Source organism: Sinocyclocheilus grahami, unplaced genomic scaffold, assembly GCF_001515645.1.
Source record: "Sinocyclocheilus grahami isolate Dianchi unplaced genomic scaffold, SAMN03320097.WGS_v1.1 scaffold33.1, whole genome shotgun sequence".
Lineage (NCBI taxonomy): Eukaryota > Metazoa > Chordata > Actinopteri > Cypriniformes > Cyprinidae > Sinocyclocheilus > Sinocyclocheilus grahami.
The window spans coordinates 2,243,311-2,262,471 of NW_015505212.1; the positions used below are offsets into that span (position 1 = coordinate 2,243,311).

At 35.9% G+C, this 19,161-nt stretch overlaps 1 protein-coding gene across 3 annotated transcripts in view; it reads right to left on the minus strand.

The window, feature by feature from the left end:
- LOC107580251 (cyclin-dependent kinase 17-like) overlaps positions 1-19,161 on the minus strand; it is a 68,369-nt gene that overhangs the window by 6,638 nt on the left and 42,570 nt on the right. For all 3 annotated transcript variants that reach the window (XM_016265995.1, XM_016265990.1, XM_016265983.1), the window contains exons 3-4: positions 10,338-10,502; positions 2,953-3,086 (exon numbers count right to left, since the gene is read on the minus strand). In XM_016265995.1, coding sequence (XP_016121481.1) covers positions 2,953-3,086; positions 10,338-10,502 — 299 coding nt within the window. The remainder of the gene's footprint in view (positions 1-2,952; positions 3,087-10,337; positions 10,503-19,161) is intronic.

Sequence of the window (19,161 nt, forward strand, 5' to 3'; positions counted from 1 at the left end):
TAACTGTCACAGTGATGAGAATCAATGAATTTGAGAATAATGAAAATTACAAAATAAAACATCCAGATGCATGACAGAGTATTTAGGAAATAACAATAAAAAATAACAATACATTTTTTTTTTAATAAATAATAAAATCTCTCAAACATTTATGCAAAAAATGCTTGTAATACTTAGTAATAATAGTAAATTATGCATTATTACAAGAAACTAACCGTCTAAGCCTTGGTAATATATTTTTAAACCAATTAAAGTATAACAAATTCTATAATGACAAACTTCAAATGGATACATAATTTTATTATTTATTATTTATTATGTAACTATTATATAAATTAATTATATATATATTTTTTTTATATATATATGGATATTATTTTATGTTATTACATGTTACAGTAATGAGATTTTGGTGGTAAAACTAGCTTAAATGCCCTGAAAATAATGTGATAAATACATAACAGTAAACTACATCCTTAAAGAAATTTCTTATGCAATTTCTCTTTATTCCCCTCTTAATGTTTAAGGAGTAAAATGTGGCCTGACAACTCTTCATGAGATTCACCTATATATTGTTAAATTATATCTACATATTTATTGGCTTTTAAACTGTGTATGTAGTTGCAGTGACCCAATTCATACGGCAGGGGGCAAAAACACCAGAGACAGCGAGAGTGAGGAACACATGCCCAAATAACTAGCTTGGACTGAGGTTTGCAATTAAAACCCCAGAATAAGAAGCTTTAAATGCTTTATGTAGCAAGAGTGTGACGTGAATGTCTTGAAGTAGTCAGGTTAATTCTGATAATAAAAACAAATGAGCTTTTCTATTTCAAAACCCTCTATCAATGTTATTCAAACCCTCTTTTAAACAATGTTCTGCAGAGAAAAGAATCGAAAAAGTGGAAATAGAACGAGTAAGAACACAAAGACAGAATCCATTCCTTTCAGATGCTTGTGTGCAGTAAGACAGAAAGCCAGTTACTAATAGCAAAGAGCAGACCAACCTTGCTAGACAGACACAGATGTTTATGATTCGAAAATCACAGTCTGACACTGTATGAACCAAATGCGACGCCTGTTTCCAGTGGTTTTTTGAAGTCCAATACGTAGTTATGAGAAGCGGGATTTTGAACCAATGAGATTTCACAGTGGGCAGGGCTATGTAATATATTAGCCTAGACAAAGAACCAAAATATTTTGACAAAAAAGAAACCAGTTTGATTTACAAAATGTTCTGTTATTTGTTGTGGTTGTGGCTGAAACTAGGTAATTGACGTTTAACACCTAAGAGCTCTTGAACTGCAGAAGTTCCTCTTATATACTATCTGCACCTGCCCACAAAACTAAGGTCGACCGATGTATCGGTTTTGCCGATTAATCGGCACCGATAGTTGATTGCTGGAACTATCGGCAAAAATCCATGCCGATAGTTTTTCCGGGTTGCGTCCAATGCTGGAGTGGCTGAGAAGCTCCGCTGTCATCATACAGCCGGAGAGCGAGAGCGGCCTCTAGAGGCAAATCACTGTTGCCACGTGCTGTTTGTTTTGACATGTGACACTGCGCGCTGCAGAGCGGGACACTTCAGATGTGCGGATTTAAAACGGACAACGAAATGGTGTGTACACATCATACTGTAGTGCATGTTTTCACGGCATTACCAAGTAATTAATTTGTTGACTAGATGCAGCATTAGTGGAGAAACAACAGCAGAATGTTGCTATCGAGGCTGAGAGGACGCGAACATTAGCAGCACCACAAATGGTTAAAACGTGACCAAAACTCACGCAAGTCTGACCCAAATGTTTAAAGTCACGATTGTTACCATATATATTTGAATTAGTTTATCCAGCTGGTCACATTAATGCATTTGTTATCCAGCGAAGTTCCAGATTTAAAGCTGTGATGTGAGAAAGCAAACATGTTCCTTCAGTCAGAGAGCGCCATTCACACTGTTTTACATTAAATTACATTATATTTGTCCTAAATCGTTGCTAATGTACATTATGACTTCCCCCTAGGCTGTAAAATAGTGTATTGTGCATTTCACAGTGAAACGTTTGTCTTTCTGTGGCTCTAATAAAGTCTGTATGCTTCATATAGAGAGCTATAATATAGACTGCGCTTTTTCTTTCCGTTTTGCTGTTTTTTTAAAGACCGAACTTCAGACTCAATGCCGCTTTTTTTTGTTCATTCTTGAGGTGAACTTTCGCCCGTTTGGTGATTAAATAAACTGAACGCCGCTTGAACTGAATGTGCCGCGTCCGGTATGTGACTGCCATATTTTGTTATTTTGAATAGATGATCATCACATGTTCTAGAATAGAATCAATTAAAGTGTGTGAGTATACATCCAATAACCTCCTATGTATGCATGTAATTTCAATGCTATGGCCTTTGTGTAGATATTTAAAGATGGCCGTCTAGTTAGTGTGTTAATTTCAACAAATGCATTTTTAATCATTAATAATTTTGAAGTTGCTTTTGTTAACATTAGTTAATGAAATATGAACTAACTTTAATGATCAATATATAATTAACATTATTATTCATGTACAAAGTATGATTCAGTACCGTTTTTTTTTATATAGTAAAGCACTATTTTAGTTTTCGTTTAGTATCTATCGCTCTATCTATCTAAAACTATCGGTTGATTAACCTCTACACAAAACCTCCAGATTTTTCAAGAACCGGCATGGAGGAAGGGGAAGAGAAAAGCCAACAAACAGGACGTGGGAGAAAATAGGGGAGGATGAGAGAGAAAACACACCAGAGGAATCCCTCCACCCACACAAGGCCAAAAATAAAGCTCTTAGTAGTGACACATCACCCAGTCTGAAGCTTTCAAGGTAATGCACCCATGCCATGCTTTCTGCTTCCTCCTGTGAATAAGTGAGCTTGTGGCAGGTTTGTGCTGCTGATTAATTTATGGCCACATGCGGTCTGTCTTACCTCCATGGATATGCGCCGGTGAGATCTGCTGCGGAGACACACGCCGGTGGGTGATTGCACTTCGTCCGAGGACGTCCCTGAGGCCTGATCGCTCTCTCCATCTGAACCCATCTTCAGATTCTCATGAACAATGTCTGGGCAAGAGGAATAGGAGGTTAGAAAATGAAAATGTGTGATATATGTGGTGTGAGGTCCTGCTGCTCTAATGGATGAGTGAAGGAAAGAGTTTCTTTGAGTGTATACACATGTACATGGCGGAATCTCAATACTTGCAATAGTTCCCATATACTTACAGTACTACACAAATAAAGGAACGCATGTTTGATTATAGTTAGGCAATTCCATGCGATGAATTTGTTTTAATACCACAAGCCTTTCTGTCGCAAAGTGTAAGCATTTACAAGTACATTTTTATGCTGCTTTTAATTTATTCTGAAAAAAAAAAAAGGATTTAATTCAATTTATTTTTGACCATTATTGGACATTTTTTAAACTAAGATACCAGCCCTCTATTTGACTTTTCAATTTGTAATGAGAATTTGAGAAATAAAATAAATTAATTAATTAAATTAAATACAATTTTGAAGGAGTGTGATTTAAAAATAAACAAACTGTGATTTTTAAAAATTATTTAATTTTTTTTTTAATTATTAACTTTTTATTATATATTTAATTTCACAATTTGACCAATAAATGAAAATATTTAATATTTAAAATGCATGTTAATGGATATATGTAATATTTAAAATGGTTTGATTCTAGTTTGAAAACTTAGATGTGAATTTAAAAAAAATAAAATAAATTGCTTTTAAAAATAGTAACTTATCATAATAAGGCATTTACCAATTGCTTTCTTAATCCAAAAGAAAGTCATCAAATAGTTGATCACAAGGAGACTTTTGAATTAATTTTAAGACCAGCCCCTTTTACACATTACCATTACATCATTTTGTGGTTAATATCAGCTTTAAAAAAATCTGAAAAACTATTTTTAACATACTATGGTTTGGGACACACTAAACTGACTATGTAGGATAGATAGTGTTTGTGTGTGTGTGTGTGTTGGAAATACAGCATGTGATTCCTCCATTTCAATGAAAGACCTTATTCATCCTCATTCCCTTTAAAAACACACACATTCATACCTGTGTACATAAAGTGACATACCCACCGCATATCAGGCTGAACGTCTGTTAATAATTTTCCTGCAGTTCTTGATATTCATGAAAACCAGTCAAACATGACACTGACACACACGCTCTATTCACATCCACCTATGCCACGATTCCTGAGAAAGACACGGATTACACCGAGAACCAGAACATTGTGAAGGGATATGCACTGTCCCATGTGCTTTTTGTTTATACAGCACTTGTGTGAATTATGTCCTCAACTCTTCTCTATTACATAAAAGTATGATCCGGCTTATCGGAGTTGGCCTATGGGCCAAATCATGATGTAATCAGGGTTTAAAAAAAAACACATGCACATTTTCAAATTGAAAACCAGCAGCCGGGAATTAAGAGTCCCGTCCAGTCAACACGTGTTCATGTGCATGTGCATGTACGTGCAGCCTTTTAGTACTTGGAAAAGGGGTGGCCTAAAAGCAACAGAAAATAAAGCTGTTCCGGAAGAAAAGAGATTATATTCCTGCATAAAAGAGTGCTGGGAACTGGAAAAAGTCTAAAAGTGTGGTCGTGACTCTGTAGTTTTATGGCAGGCTGTTTGCTGCCGTATGGCCCCCTTCTCCCTCACCTCATAAGGAGGAGTCCCCCAAGGGTGACATATCGGCCCTGGCCGAGGCAGTAAAAAAGTACCTAACCTGAGGGCCATCCATTACGGCACAGCTGTCTACTGTTTGTCCGCTCTGATGTCTTTAGACCAGAGGGAGAGAGGTGAATCTTGCAGAAACTGTCTGGAAAAGTCCAAGACATTTCAGATTATGAGATCACACACACTAACAGAGAAACGTTCATGGATCGAAGAAGAGTGTTTGTTTTTGCTTTGTAATAAGAGTTTGGCACAAACGCGATTCATTCACTTGGTGAGCATAACCGTTTTTTTACAGCTCTGTGACACAACCCGTCAAAAGGCTTATATAAACGCCACAGAATAAGCCTTAAAAGTTCTCAGAGGTGCAACAGCGCATTCATATGTTTTCAAAGCAGAGTGCAAATGGCTGTGCATTTATTTGTGTTTTTAACTCAATGGGAGTGAAATGAATCTGTCTGAACGCGAAGCTGTGTGTGTTGTACGTCTTCCCCTCTTCCCCCTCCGCTTCGCTGCGCACCACGCCCCCTTTTTTAGCGTTTTTTTAAAACTGTGGTGAGAACTAACCAGTGCTGAAAAGGGGGGTTTCATGACCCTTTAATATACTGAATTTAATGTATTCTGAATATAAAATAAAGTGAAAATAACATAAGCACAAAGGCAGCTAATCTGCACACATGCATTTGTTGCCCAATAAAATAAATAACTGGAATTAAATAAATTAATTTTTGACCATTTTAGACTTTTTAAAGCCAAGGTAGCAACCTCGCTAGACAGATATATGTATATGATTCGAAAATCACAGTCTGACACTTTATGAATCAAATGGTAATGAGAATTTGAGTAAAAAAATAAATAAAAAACACACAAAATAAAATAGAAACAAATAACCAATAATGAGAATTTGAGGGAAAATAAATTAAAATAAACTAATAAAAATAACTGGCAATGAAAATTTGAAGGACAATAATAAATAGGTAATTTGGGGGGAAATGCCCTCAGTTGTCTTGGAAAAAATTAAATAGTTTATGAATGAATGAATTAATAAATAAATAAACGTAATTACATTATTTTTTGTCTATTTTTTTTAAGACAAGGTACCAGTCCTCTGTTTGGCTTTTTAATTGATAATGAGAAAATGAAATGAAATAAAAAAATAAAAATAAAATAAAATGTGGGAAATGTGATTAATTTTATTAATTGAAAAATCTTAATGCTATGATTAGGCTTCATTGTATATGCAAAAAATATATATATATATATTTTTTCTTTTTTTAATCTTTCGACTTTGAGGTGAAACGTGACCTGGACATTTCTTCTTAGAGAGATGAGGAGAGATCAAGTTTCATGACTAGTAACCGCTGTGGCCTCATTTCTGCATCCCGTTACACCAATGAAGTCTTTGAAACAGCGAGACGGTGTGTGTGGAGGTGTGAAAGTGCAGGTAATGTGCCCTTTTTAATCTGACATATTGTGAGGTAACGAGTCGCTCTGCCAAATCACGCCATTTCCCTCCATTCACTCTCCCTTTCCTGCCTTTCATCTTCTTCCACCTCCTCCTCTCAACATCAGAAGCGCAGTGCTCTTTCATTCCGTCAAGCCCGAGACAGCCTCACTTGTAATTTTGCCGCAAGTCATCTGTCTGCCTCACCCCATCGCTCCAGTTTCTGCTCTCCTCCGGCCTTCTTTTACACACTAAAGCTGTGAAAGTTTAGAATGCGCAGTGTTCTACTTTTCCCAAAAAAAAAAAAGTGTGGCACGGAAAAATCCTGCAAGAACGAAAGTGGGTCAAACTCTAATAAACTCCAGACTGTCTTTGAAATCGCTCTGACTTGAAATGCATCCTATTTGAGGAAACTCAAGATGATAATTTATCGAATGCATTTACATCACAGCTTACAAATTCCACAATCTATGCCAAATAAAAAAACAGCCGCTCTCTGACATCACTGTTAACAGATAAGACTGTGGGAATGGGGGCCGGACGCGTCTGGACTTGTGTCTGAGATGGTCTACTGTTTGTCCGCTCTGATGTCTTTAGACCAGAGGGAGAGAGGTGAATCTTGCAGAAACTGTCTGGAAAAGTCCAAGACATTTCAGATTATGAGATCACACACACTAACAGAGAAACGTTCATGGATCGAAGAAGAGTGTTTGTTTTTGCTTTGTAATAAGAGTTTGGCACAAACGCGATTCATTCACTTGGTGAGCATAACCGTTTTTTTACAGCTCTGTGACACAACCCGTCAAAAGGCTTATATAAACGCCACAGAATAAGCCTTAAAAGTTCTCAGAGGTGCAACAGCGCATTCATATGTTTTCAAAGCAGAGTGCAAATGGCTGTGCATTTATTTGTGTTTTTAACTCAATGGGAGTGAAATGAATCTGTCTGAACGCGAAGCTGTGTGTGTTGTACGTCTTCCCCTCTTCCCCCTCCGCTTCGCTGCGCACCACGCCCCCTTTTTTAGCGTTTTTTTAAAACTGTGGTGAGAACTAACCAGTGCTGAAAAGGGGGGTTTCATGACCCTTTAATATACTGAATTTAATGTATTCTGAATATAAAATAAAGTGAAAATAACATAAGCACAAAGGCAGCTAATCTGCACACATGCATTTGTTGCCCAATAAAATAAATAACTGGAATTAAATAAATTAATTTTTGACCATTTTAGACTTTTTAAAGCCAAGGTAGCAACCTCGCTAGACAGATATATGTATATGATTCGAAAATCACAGTCTGACACTTTATGAATCAAATGGTAATGAGAATTTGAGTAAAAAAATAAATAAAAAACACACAAAATAAAATAGAAACAAATAACCAATAATGAGAATTTGAGGGAAAATAAATTAAAATAAACTAATAAAAATAACTGGCAATGAAAATTTGAAGGACAATAATAAATAGGTAATTTGGGGGGAAATGCCCTCAGTTGTCTTGGAAAAAATTAAATAGTTTATGAATGAATGAATTAATAAATAAATAAACGTAATTACATTATTTTTTGTCTATTTTTTTTAAGACAAGGTACCAGTCCTCTGTTTGGCTTTTTAATTGATAATGAGAAAATGAAATGAAATAAAAAAATAAAAATAAAATAAAATGTGGGAAATGTGATTAATTTTATTAATTGAAAAATCTTAATGCTATGATTAGGCTTCATTGTATATGCAAAAAATATATATATATTTTTTTTTTCTTTTTTTAATCTTTCGACTTTGAGGTGAAACGTGACCTGGACATTTCTTCTTAGAGAGATGAGGAGAGATCAAGTTTCATGACTAGTAACCGCTGTGGCCTCATTTCTGCATCCCGTTACACCAATGAAGTCTTTGAAACAGCGAGACGGTGTGTGTGGAGGTGTGAAAGTGCAGGTAATGTGCCCTTTTTAATCTGACATATTGTGAGGTAACGAGTCGCTCTGCCAAATCACGCCATTTCCCTCCATTCACTCTCCCTTTCCTGCCTTTCATCTTCTTCCACCTCCTCCTCTCAACATCAGAAGCGCAGTGCTCTTTCATTCCGTCAAGCCCGAGACAGCCTCACTTGTAATTTTGCCGCAAGTCATCTGTCTGCCTCACCCCATCGCTCCAGTTTCTGCTCTCCTCCGGCCTTCTTTTACACACTAAAGCTGTGAAAGTTTAGAATGCGCAGTGTTCTACTTTTCCCAAAAAAAAAAAAGTGTGGCACGGAAAAATCCTGCAAGAACGAAAGTGGGTCAAACTCTAATAAACTCCAGACTGTCTTTGAAAACGCTCTGACTTGAAATGCATCCTATTTGAGGAAACTCAAGATGATAATTTATCGAACGCAAGTCATCTGTCTGCCTCCCCCCATCGCTCCAGTTTCTGCTCTCCTCCGGCCTTCTTTTACACACTAAAGCTGTGAAAGTTTAGAATGCGCAGTGTTCTACTTTTCCAAAAAAAAAAAGAAAGTGTGGCAAGGAAAAATCCTGCAAGAACGAAAGTGGGTCAAACTCTAATAAACTCCAGACTGTCTTTGAAATCGCTCTGACTTGAAATGCATCCTATTTGAGGAAACTCAAGATGATAATTTATCGAATGCATTTACATCACAGCTTACAAATTCCACAATCTATGCCAAATAAAAAAACAGCCGCTCTCTGACATCACTGTTAACAGATAAGACTGTGGGAATGGGGGCCGGACGCGTCTGGACTTGTGTCTGAGATGCTGGTAAATAATAACCTCATGTATGGGAAGCTCCACACATGAACACAGAGAGCAGCTGGACGGAACCCTTCAACTGTGACACACACTTCTTTTTCCGATCGCCTCCCACTAACCTTCTCCTGACTCACTTCCTGTCAGTGTGTGTGTGAACGCCCACATATGCAGTTGCACGCATGCACACCGGGGTTAGACATGACTGCTCCCATGACGACAGGGAGATAAGGTTGAGCGGCCCACATGACTGATCATTTAATATAACTGTAAACATTTTTAGAAAGAAGGGTTTCTTGCTGGCAGTCAAACAAAATTAGCCAATAAAGTGAAAGTGGGTGTGGTCTTAGCAAATTTGGGATTGGTTGTAGGTGAGGGCGACCTGGGTAATTTTGACAAGCAATGTATGGCTCTATCCACACCACATTCCCCAAAAATGATCTATCATTAACCAACCCAAAAGATTGAGCCACATATTTAAAATATTAATACTAATACATCATCAGAACGACAATTATTTTAAAAAGTCAATGAACCTAAATGACATGAAAGTATAAAATACTATATTTTTTTCTAGTTTGATGTCGATATTTCTTTATATTCTGAAAAAACAACAACAAAAAGTTTAGTTGCCCTGAATTATAAATAAAATATAATAATAAAAGTAATCCTAAAAAGGTTTTGAAAAGGTGAAAAAGTTTGCAAAATAAAAATAACTGAATTGAATTACATTCTAATTAAGAAATTGCAATTGTATTAAAATGAACAACATTCTGCGGTAACTAAATTAAATTAAACGATATTTAATCAATATATATTTATAATAATAATAATCAAATTTGTACTATTAATCCTAAAAAAAAGAAACATTAAAAAAGTTTTTAAATAAAATTCAATATTAAAATGAATGAAATGTAATTAAATTCTAATAATATAATATTTTATTAAAATGAACATTAATAACAACAATAACAATATTATAATTATAATAATGATCATTAATCCTGAAAAATTAAACATTAAAAGTTGATATTAATATTAAAATAATTACATTAACAAAAATTAAATGTAATTATAATTACCATAATTCTAAAAAAAGCTTTTATTAAAATGATTGAAATCCTATAATAACCGTCTAGAATTATTTAAATTCTGTAATAACTGTTAATTTATAATAAGAAATGTTATACGATTACAATTATTAAAATGTTTAAATATTACTACAATTCATATCCAGTTTTTGATGTTTTGTCAAGTCCAATGCAATGGATTATTGCTGCACATTATATTGAACAGTCTGAAGAAATGCATGTAACAGATGCATTTTTTCTTTTTAAAGAAACATGTTTCATGCTGAATCCTTCTGAATAGGTCTTTAAATGGTGACCCTTGAAAACAGCCTGTAACGTGTGTTATGATTGGTCACTCACCGAGACGGCTGCCGTTTCGAGGCATGGCCATGAAGGACCCCAGACTGCCCCCGATGACACTGTGCGGTCGGCGCAGGGGAGGCTTCTTAAAGGAGCCCGTGTACTGGTGCAAAAACGAGTGCATGCTGTGGGAGGAGGGCGGCCGGCCATTCCTCACGATGGGCTCTGAAATAACAACGAGACCTCCATCAATACACATAAAACATCTGTGTAATTGCATGAATAGACGTATATCCTCACAGGTGCGAATCAGTGACGTCACGTGCAAACAACCTATACTCAAGTTTTAATCAAAAGGCGAGTTAATCATTAAATAGCTGTTGATATGACAACATATGAACCAATAGAACCATTGTTGACACACATGTGCCATCAGATAAAATATAAACTGCAAATATTAACTTTAATCAACGACTGTAGAGGTTATATGACCAGCTCACTGCTTGTGTGTGTTCATGTCCCTCCCACCTGTTCCTGCTCACACTAGGGGTTGAACGACTTCTGATTTTTTTTAAAGTCGACTTTTATGCGATGAAGTCGACTAGTCGCTGATGACGTCATTAATGAACAAATAGGAGCTGGAGCTGTGATAAACACCTTGTGCACAGCTATGGCATATGACACAGCGCTGCTCACATGGCTATTGCTCCTATTACTAGGGATGTAACGATTAACCGCGAGCCGGTAGAAAATCGATTTAAATATGTGACGATTCAAATCGGTTGAGAGGCTAAACAAATCACGATTCAATTAGGGGTAGGAGTTTATATGCATGTATGTCTGAGGGAAACTTACTGTCTTTAGAAAAGTTTAGATGGTATTTTTTATTTTCCTCTTGCCTCTATATAATGCATATTAAAGTTCATATGTGCAGTGCTGCTTTGTTTACAGCGGAAACCAAGAAAACGCTTTAATTAATTCTTAATCATGATTAAAATGCAGTGGTTGCCTGCCTCTAATTTTAAATGGAAAGAGCACAGACAAAGCCTTATTTTGTTTATATGAAGAGATTTATTTTATTTGCATTATTTGATTTGGGGCTTGTTTAAACATTTAAATTTTGTTTTGTTATTTACATTATATTTAAATTTTGTCATTTAGCAGACACTTTTATCCAAAGCGACTTACAAATGAGGACAATAGAAGCAATCAAAACCAACAAAAGAGCAATAATATGCAAGTGCTATATTAGTATATTATTTGGGCATATATTATTATACAATAAGTGACATGGGATTCTATTTTAGGAACGGCTCACACTAGGGGTTGAACGACTTCTGATTTTTTTTAAAGTCGACTTTTATGCGATGAAGTCGACTAGTCGCTGATGACGTCATTAATGAACAAATAGGAGCTGGAGCTGTGATAAACACCTTGTGCACAGCTATGGCATATGACACAGCGCTGCTCACATGGCTATTGCTCCTATTACTAGGGATGTAACGATTAACCGCGAGCCGGTAGAAAATCGATTTAAATATGTGACGATTCAAATCGGTTGAGAGGCTAAACAAATCACGATTCAATTAGGGGTAGGAGTTTATATGCATGTATGTCTGAGGGAAACTTACTGTCTTTAGAAAAGTTTAGATGGTATTTTTTATTTTCCTCTTGCCTCTATATAATGCATATTAAAGTTCATATGTGCAGTGCTGCTTTGTTTACAGCGGAAACCAAGAAAACGCTTTAATTAATTCTTAATCATGATTAAAATGCAGTGGTTGCCTGCCTCTAATTTTAAATGGAAAGAGCACAGACAAAGCCTTATTTTGTTTATATGAAGAGATTTATTTTATTTGCATTATTTGATTTGGGGCTTGTTTAAACATTTAAATTTTGTTTTGTTATTTACATTATATTTAAATTTTGTCATTTAGCAGACACTTTTATCCAAAGCGACTTACAAATGAGGACAATAGAAGCAATCAAAACCAACAAAAGAGCAATAATATGCAAGTGCTATATTAGTATATTATTTGGGCATATATTATTATACAATAAGTGACATGGGATTCTATTTTAGGAACGGTTTTTATTTTCTGCGACGTCTCGGCAGGAACAACATACAAAATATGACAGTGATAATCTCAGGTAATGATTATGTGCTTTATTCAATGTTAAAAGTCAAAATCAAAACAAAATCAAGACTTTGGAAAAGAGCATAATAGGACCCCTTTAAGTTTCTGTTTATTTCAGTCACTTTTTATAACATTGAACTCAAAAATTGAGAAAAGTATATAGGTATAAGGGCTAAATCTAAGATATATAACCATTTTGGGTCAAATTTGATTAAAAGATTTACAAACAATTTAAAATTGCGTCACAACGACCAAAGAGAAAAATAATATTTTTTGCGATTTTATGAGAAAAACTCCCCTGAACATTTGCTTAAACTGGACTGGTTTAAATATTGACAATGTCAAAATTTTGTTTGGTGTATTTTATACTGAAAACAAAGATAAAAGAAAGGGCAAAGTCAAAAACGCAACTGCGGTCTAAAACAATTTAACTTCTAAAATGACTGAAACAAAACAATAACAATAACAAAACACCAAAACAAAAACAAGCTAAACAAAAAACAAACAAACAAAAAAAAAAAACAGGTAGGCTTGATTTTATGCTTTGGGGTTTAGAATAAAGGGGTAAAGTCAAAATGCAGTTGTTCACACAAACCATTTTACTTCTAACATAATTGAAACAAAAGCAAAAGCAAAACCAAACCAAACCTAACCAAAAAACTAAGTACAAAACAAAAAACAAAACAGGCTTGATTTTATTCTTTGGGGTTTGACTGCAATGTAAAAACTGGTCTCTTTATAAAGTTTGGAGGGGGATAGGAGGGTGTCAGCAAAAATGGAAAGCCATTTCATAGGCAGAGCGAGTTATTATGCTGTGATGAAAGATTACGAAGGCAATCAGTGTTGTTTGCAGACTCTGTTCTGATGCCTGAGCATGAAATGCTGATGGTGTTGTATCTTCATGTATTCAGAGAGCGTTCTCTTTTTCGCTGTGGTCGCTCTCTCTCTCATATCTTCCCACACCACAGCTGTGTCTCTCATTACAACAGGTCTTTCAACCTGCTTACTAAGGACAATCCAACAAAACACCAGCCTTTCACGCGCGCAGGGCTCAGTGTGGCGCAGGTCTGATCCATCCGAGCCCATGTGGTAAAGTTCCACTCACGGCCAGCTGCGCACAGGGACTTTATTTCCATACAAGCATCATGGAAACTCCGGAATGTTCCACGGCCGACGCCATGGTAACGCTCAACCGGTCTGGCCGTGACGATATGTCATACTGTCAGATGCAGGAGCGTCCCGCCGACAGCATCGGTGGGTGTGCGGTTACGACAAAATAGTGGAATTTGGACAGACATGAGCTATTTTTCACACTACTGAGAAAATATCATGATCATTTTTTCAGTGCGCAAGTATATAAAATGTAAACTCTATGCCTATCCTGTCTTGTTGCTAAGCAACAGTGCTCCTGAGGAAAATATTTCATGTCAGCAGAAGCTCTTGGGCCCAAAGCTAGGTTGGGTCTATGGTTGGCGTGCCGACAGTCTCCAGTGACAGGCTCTTAGGGGTCTTTGTGCAGCACCCTGACAGCTATTCCTGGTACCAAAATGAACACAGGCAGACATAAATTCACTCTCTTTCTTCCTTATTGAGATGGAGCATGTCTTCAGAGTGTGTTCGAAATGTGAAGCACAAATAAACACAAAACCACACTCATGACTAAAGAATAAGTTTAGAAAGGCAGATGGTGCACACGACTGTTCTGTCCTGTTCTGGCAGCACCAGACTACAAACATAAAAAACAAAACAAACACTGGCTGAAATTTAAGGAAGCAGTACAGAAAAACAACCAGTCCATGTATCCTCCTTTTTCATATAGTATCCATGTCTTTGTGATATTTAGTGAAGACATTTTGATAAAAATTTAGTATGATTAATAATAAACAGCAAACAAATTAAAGCATTTATTTACAATAAGAATAATAACATATTATATATTCATTTTCATATATAAAAATATATTCATTCATATATAGAATTTATATATGTAAGTGATGATGTATATCCAGCCGGTTATCTCATCTCAGAATAAACCCCGACAGGGAGATCAGGACCCCGATGCGAAGCGGAGGCTGAGATAACAACCGGCTGAGATATCCAGTACATTATCCCGCTTATTACACGGCTACTTGTCTCAAGTAAATTAGACACGAAATATTGACTTGAGTTGAAATATTTTATTAGCTCTTACGCAAAGCTTCCGCGAGGAAAAACAGTTCCTAACAAACTGCTTTGAGCCTTTTGAAGTCAGACAATATGAACATTTAAGGCATAATGTGCAGTCGTATCACTAATTACAATAAACAGTTGTTCTTACCGTATATGCTGAAATTAATGCTGAAGCCCTCCATTGTAACACACGGTGGTTAAGTGTTTTCAGTCACAAGATGGTGCCAGACATTCAATGATAGCGGAGTGACTCGTTAAGCATATAAGTAGTACCGGTCAAGATAACTCGTAGTACCCGGATGAGCGTGCGTTATTCAATTTGGCGGTTGTTATCTGGGAGTAACATACCGCTGGATGGCGCGATTGACCAATCAGAATCAAATATTCCACAGAGCCGTGTAATAAATATATATCAGGGGTTGCACCGACCAATCGACTAGTCGACTTCAATGCTCTCCCATGATGCTTTAAGCTTGACGTCGACTAGTTGCTGGTCCTATAGAGGGCGCAACAGGATAAGAAATCTTGGAAGGACTTCCACATTTACGCTCCGTTTCCAAACAGTTAAAATAACAAATAAATGCATACTCTGAAAGCGCTCCACAAGACATGTGATTATATTACTGGATGCTTGAAATTGAACGGGAGAATGCACGTTCTAATTTAATGCGCTGCTGGACTGTAACACACACACACACACACATTACAGACAGTAGCTCGTACATCACGTGCAGATCGTGCGCACAGAATCATTCAGATGGCGCCAGAGAGGATTTTCTTTATATCTCATATATAAAAATACAAGTTATTAAAAATGTTACTATGTAAATACTAATTTACAAAATGCATAAAATAAACATTTTTAAAAATCCCAGCTACCACACGTTACCTATTATTATTATATATTTATTTATATGGGGACAATAAAGAAATTTGATTTCACAGATTTGGCCATTTTTTAAATGAAACCCCAAAATGTTTGTGTGTGCTATTTTGCACACATGCACATATTAAAAGAAAAAAAACAATTTAGAGAATCCAGATTCGGTTTCTTCCATGTTAAGCTGTGCCTCCTGCATTTGGCATGTTGCTGACTGCATATATGGCTGCACATTAAAAAATTAGATCCTAAAAATTTCATCTGAAACCTAAAAGCAGTGTGTAATTTTCTTCCGAACAGTCTTCAACATTAATGAGACAGAAACGTCTATTTGTCTGCTCTCGTTTCCATATTACATGCACATCTTTCCTGAGGGTAAAGTGAGACTATAAATCAAATTGCTCATTTAATGTATAATTAAAACAGAACTTTTCAATCTTTAAATTAAATAATGATTCTTTCAGGTGTCCCAAAAGACCTATGAAAAATAAATCTCAAACATAGGTTTATTTATTTTAAAATAAAGATGATTTATTTATTTGTAATAATGATTAATAAAAAAAAAAAAAAGACATCAGCTGAAATCTAACAGCCATCGCAGTGCAAAATATTCCTCTGAATGCTATTCCAGATGAGTTGCAGCAACTGAGGATTCACCTTGACCAGGATGAAGCCGGCTGAAATTAGAAACTCTTGCTAATGTGCGGATTAAAGGAAAGAGAAGAGAGCGGCATAAGATCCTTAGGTAATGGCAGAGTCTTCATAAAACATTCATTAGTCTGCCTAAAAAAAACCCGGCTGGATCAACACCACTGCCATTCCCCACATTCAACACACAGACCTAAAAACAACCACACTGTCAATGTGTGTATGCATAGCTGAGTGGGCATGTTTAGACCGCTGTGCACATATCAGTGTAAATGTACTGGTGAAAGAGTGCAACATTCATGTAAAAAAAAAATGCATTCTCTGAATGCTAGTGTTGACCTGAGGACTGTGTTGTGATGGTTTTAGGGCATGAGTTAGTGAGGATGTTTTTACTGCTGTCAGACCAATGAGGACACAGTAATAAATGATACCGGCCGCAATGCATCAGGACATGCCGATTAAGGCCAGGTTCATCCAGATATAAAGATAAGCACATGCACATAGGTTCTGTGCCAATCCTAATAAGCTGTCTCACAGTCTACATAGACAGCTACCTTCTAAGGCAAGAATTTAGTAACTTAAATGAAATGTCAACACATGCTATTGTGCCTAAATAGGGCCCCTCAAATGAAAGACACAGAAAAAACAGCTAATATTCAGAGTTGATTTTGATAATGGTCGACTGATATATATAATGTGAATATTTGCCATTTTTTAATAAAAAAAAATCAAATCCTTGTTTATTTTATAGATTTATTTAAAATGGTAAGTTCAAATGGTATTTTTGTATTTAATTTCAGCTATTTTTATGCATGTATTTAAATTAAATAGTGTGATAACATGTAAATCGGCCTGCTTTTTAAGATACTGGCGTCAGCCAGCAAAAAAAAATAAAATCAATATTGGCTGACCACTAATTTAATCTATGCTAAATACGCTACAATACTATATAAAACAAAACAAAGAGCACGGACAAATATTGGGTAATTTTTAATTAGATCATTTTCAGTACTAAAAGTTTACACAATCCACCATCTTTGAAGGAAAAATGAATTTATTCCAATGCATTTTGAGACTTGAGAAGAATGTGTGCAATTCCACCTATATTTTGGTCAAAATTAGATGTGATCATTTGAATAATATGCGATAATTTTGATGCTTGCGGTTGTAAATTAATGCACCAATTATGTCAAAAAAATGCATTTTACGTTTTAGCGTATTGGTGGCAAATTTGCATGAATTCGTACAATCTCAGTCACTTGCTGCTTATGTCCCACTGATGGTTAGATTTAGGGGAAAATATTCATTCTTTTTTTTCTTTTTCTAAAAACTGTATGTTTTGTGCAATCAAATTGTACAAATTCATACAAAATCACCACCTAGTAAAATCATTATGTTTTCTCATGAGATCGGGTGGCGTTTGCATAAAGTTCATGCTCAGATAAAAACTGCAAGCTCACCCTAAGCTGAAAACCTATTTCAAGGGTGATTATGCTCAATTCAGCATTAAGTTTGATGCATAAGGGTTAAAAAGTTATGTCTGAACCCAGCTACCCTGCATTCAAGAACCACTATGGCTGCACGATAAATCGCATGCGATATTTAACGCGCATCTTGTCAGTAAAGCCAGTTTTTTAATCAGCGGTAAATCTCCATCTGTGTAGTTAATGCTGCTCTATGTGAAAGCCCGCACGTGTATTTACCACTTTTACCATTTGCATTAAAACCCTCCCTCATAGGCGCTCCGATAAGGATGTGGAACATGACCATCCAGTCTGGGCCAAAAAGGCCATGGTAGCTGAATTTGTGCTTTCAATAAGTGTGGTTACTGTTTTACCTCAGTCGAAGGCGCGATACACCCGGCGCGATTCCACACTGGTTTACATAGTGTCTCATTGTACAGTCTGAACCAGTCTGTTTGATTCCAGTCCATCCGTCAGGTTGGCCCGAAGGCAACGGAGCTAATTTAGCCCATCTCTCACAAGCTGTCACATGCTCCCGTCCTCTCATTCTCCTCACAGGGGTGTCATTGCCGTTACGTAATTACTAGCTAGCTGAACATACAAGAGCGAGGAGAAGAAAAAGCACTTTGGACAGGGAGTGTTTTGCTTAGTTTCTTTTCAACTGAAATTGCATTGCTTTAGGCATTCGGGCTGACTGGAAGCATGACAGCAGACTCTTTCACATCAGTCCTGGCTCAGCACTGTGTATGGTCACAAAAATGGCACAGGCTTCAGTTATGACAGATCAGAATGACAGGTTTTCAACGCAGCTTTAAATGGTTGTGTCAAGGTGACTAACGCGAGCAAAGGTGGTCAATACAGGTAACCCACAGAAAATAAAATACTCTGGGTGTAAATACTGTGAGCAAAGAGAGAGGCAAGGATTATTTCGGGGTCAAACTCAAGTTAAGCTCAGCATTTGTGGCATGATGTTACTAAAATGTTGCTCGTTTTCTTTAAATAAAACAAAACTCTGGGTTACAGTAAGACACTTACAATGGAATAGTACCAGTGTTACATTAGTATCATTGAGATGCTATTTTAATTTTTGTTAATATTTAGAATTAGATTTTTTTTTCAGTTTTCATGCTAATTTTAGTTAAATCTTATGTATTTTGTATTTTTATTTTAAGTTTTTGCTGTTTTTAACAATTTTTTTATTCCAGTTTTAGTTTGTCATTTTAGTACATCAAGTTAAACTAAATAAAAATGAGAAATGTTTCCTTGGAAACTAGCTGAAATATAAAAAAAATTTGACAAGAAAATCAATGTATTAACAATTAAAAATTTCAAACAACTTCACTGCCATGACAACATAATGTTCAAAACCCTAAAATGACCGTAAAAAGAGTGTAAACATTGATTTTAACAGCTTTACAGAACAAATAAATAGTTATCCTCCACAAATGGTCCTAATTCACTTCCATTGTCAAATGTCTTCCCCAAAATTATTGTGTGTTGATAATCATTGTGCAATCAGCAATCCATTGATTGAGCTTAACTTGTATTACTTTAACATAAAAAATATGTGTGTGTATATATATATA